Below are 3,032 nucleotides of genomic sequence, written 5' to 3' on the forward strand. Positions count from 1 at the left end.
AGGAGTGAAATTCTGGAAAAGCCTTCCAAGGGGAGCAGTGAGGGCAAAAAAACTTAAGTGGCTTAAAGACTGAGCTTGATAAGTTTATGGAGGGGACAGTGTGATGAGAGACTACTTACAATGGTATGTGGCCAATCTGCAACTGCTAGTAGCCAGTATCTCCAACACCTGATGATGGAACACTACACGGCTCTGAGTTACTACAGAGAATTCTTTCCCAGGTGTCTGGCTGGTGGGTCTTGCCCACATGCTCAGGGTCTAACTGATCGCCATACTTGGGGTCAGGAAAGAATTTTCCCCTGGGTCAGATTTGCTGAGACCCTGGGTTTTTTTCACCTTTCTCTGCAGCATGGGGCACAGGTCACTTGCCGGTTTAAACTAGTGTAAATAGCCGATTCTCTGTAGCTTGACCTCTTTAAATCATGATTTGAGGACTTCAGAAACTCAGCTAGAGGCTAGGGGTCTATTACAGGAGTGGGTGGGTGAGGTTCTATGGCCTGCAATGTGCAGGAAGTTCAGACTAGATGATCGTATCGATCCCTTCTGGCCTCAAAGTCTATGAGTTGATAAGAACCAGGTGAGTCATTTTTGCAATTTGCCCAACACTAAAGCAAGTGTTTATTTCTACTGTCATTTTTACTATGAAATTACAGGGCTAATTCAGGCTCTTGAGTCTGAGCTACAGTCTGTAACTGCAGACTCAGACGCCATCACACTGCCAGACTCAAATCACAGGCCACTCCCACTATGCCACCAAGATCTCTAACTGCTGAGTCAGCATCACAGTTACCTTTCAGTTGGGAAGGGACAGCCAACAGCCCACAAGTAACTTTCTCACGAGCACTCAGAGTTTGGCTCCTGCAAAACCTTTGCCACAACTTTAGAGGTACCTGATAACTTTTTAGTGAAACCAGACCCAAATTTGCTTTTCTCACATCCTCAAACAGCTTGAGTCCTCCTGCCCCAAATAATTTCTATAATTCAGCAAGAAGAAATATAGCTTTTACAGCTACTGTAGTAGTTTCCCTTGAGAAACAGAAAGAACATCACACTCCTTTCTAGACAAGTAAAAGAACCTTTAAAAAGACCTTGTTTCCTCATAACAACAAACAGGTTAATGTGCGAAGAACAAGAAGTGCAATAAAATTTCATTTTTATTGTTTAGTGTATGCATAAAAACTGCCAAAGCAACTGAAGACACATGCCCTAAAAATAGTGCTCTATTGTCAATGTATAAAAAGATGTGGCATGTCTCATGGACATGAATCATGTTCAATTAAGTGTTAAGCTCTGCCAGTGCTAAAAATGAAAGGCTACATCAACTGATAAACTAGTCTGGGAGTAGGCATTCAACTGGAAAGAGCTCACTACGCCAGTCTGACTCTCCTGCTTTCACTGGCTATCAGAAAGCAGTAACTCATATTTCTGCCTGAGCAATGGAAGGAGTAGTTACAAGACACTGGCTGGAAACTCCTGTACGTTATCAGGAGCAGTTTGCTGTCCAAGATCTGGAAGCATGCAAGTTGGATCACTCTTTATATGCTTTGCCAGGCCCATCCACAGCTGAGGTGAGAAGCAGACATGCAGCAAAAAGTACGGCTACAGCAGAGAAGGACAGCACGGAGGAAGGCAAACCCAGCTTTCAGGTCTTACTGGATGTTGTGCAGTTCTGTCCTGAAGATATCATCATTCAGACTTTTGAAGGCTGGCTCCTGATCAAAGCTCAGCATGGACGTAGGATGGACGAACATGGTTTCATATCCAGAAGCTTTATTAGACAATACAAATTACCTAATGGAGTCAAGAAAAAAGATTTGTCTGCTCTCTTCTGCCATGATGGCATTTTGGTTGTTGAAATTAAGAGCTCAGAGGGAATGGATTAAAGTCTTGTTAATTGTTATTGGTGAGATAATATTATTGCTAATGTAACTCAAACAATTCTTTGCAATGTAGCCATGCATGTGAAGTTGTTGGCTTGTATTTACAATGGAGATAAGAACAAAACTTTGCATATATTTTCGGCATGTTGAGTTTTATTGTTTGATGTGAAATGTAAGACTATTTTCCTTCAGCTGCATATGTGCTGGAGACCCATGCTTTTTATACATAAGAAAGTTTATGGCAGTCAAAACAAATGAAAAATATTTCATATAATGCTCTCTGATGAGGTACCAAGTGTAAAGCATGTATCAAAATGCCAATAAACAGGGGTTACCTTTGTAATATGTATTCATGAGATGAATAATGAAAGGAGCAGCAGATATTAATCTGAGTTTTATGGAATTTTAATTTACATAACAAAAAAATGCCATGTTTTTATTAGTTATATCACTATATAATGTTAACTTCAACATTTCTTAGGTGATGTCAAAGCACGCATGAGCAGCATTCATTTGGTCTGCAAAACAATTTATGGGAAAAACTTTTTGAATTCTAATTCATTTCTAAAAATTGCTTGCAACTGTGCCCTTTAAAAATATATTGTACTTAAGGGAATATTGAACAGCAGAATAAACATTAAAAATAGTTTTGCAAATGCAATGTTTCAAAATGTGCCATCTTTCTACTAATACTGAGTCAACTTATTTTGATGGAAATTTTTCAAATGCTTTGTTTTTAATCACAGTTCATTTTGTTTAAATATCCTGGCTTTTTGCCAACAACAGAAGCAAAATATTGCTCACTTATAAAAGCTCAAAAGGCCCAAAGTCATTCTTGTGTAGCTGCCCCTGACTTAAAGGCATTAATATGCTGGGATGAATTTAGTCCAAGAAGTTCACACAATCAACGGGATAACAATCATGTAAATGTTTTCTTCTGTGACTTTCTTTAGCACTTAAGGTCCTGATCCTGCAATTGGATCTCTAGGAGCAGATGCTTGTGCCCACAGAGCCTAACTGGCTCTGCACCAGCATAGGGGTTCAAATGCCTGATTGCAAGATGGGGCCACTTACGAAGAACACAGGGCCACTTTCTTCTCTCAATTATACTAGAGCAATCCCACTCATTTCAATGGAGTTCCGCAACTAAGG

At 39.9% G+C, this 3,032-nt stretch overlaps 1 protein-coding gene across 1 annotated transcript; it reads left to right on the forward strand.

Moving 5' to 3' along the window:
- Positions 1-1,333: 1,333 nt before the first annotated feature.
- On the forward strand, positions 1,334-2,025 carry HSPB3 (heat shock protein family B (small) member 3). The gene has a single exon (XM_007052832.4). The coding sequence runs from the start codon at positions 1,437-1,439 to the stop codon at positions 1,881-1,883; it is 447 nt and encodes a 148-aa protein (XP_007052894.2). The 5' UTR covers positions 1,334-1,436; the 3' UTR covers positions 1,884-2,025.
- Positions 2,026-3,032: the final 1,007 nt, after the last annotated feature.

The sequence above is a fragment of the Chelonia mydas genome, chromosome 5 (genome assembly GCF_015237465.2).
Source record: "Chelonia mydas isolate rCheMyd1 chromosome 5, rCheMyd1.pri.v2, whole genome shotgun sequence".
Classification (NCBI taxonomy): Eukaryota; Metazoa; Chordata; order Testudines; family Cheloniidae; genus Chelonia; species Chelonia mydas.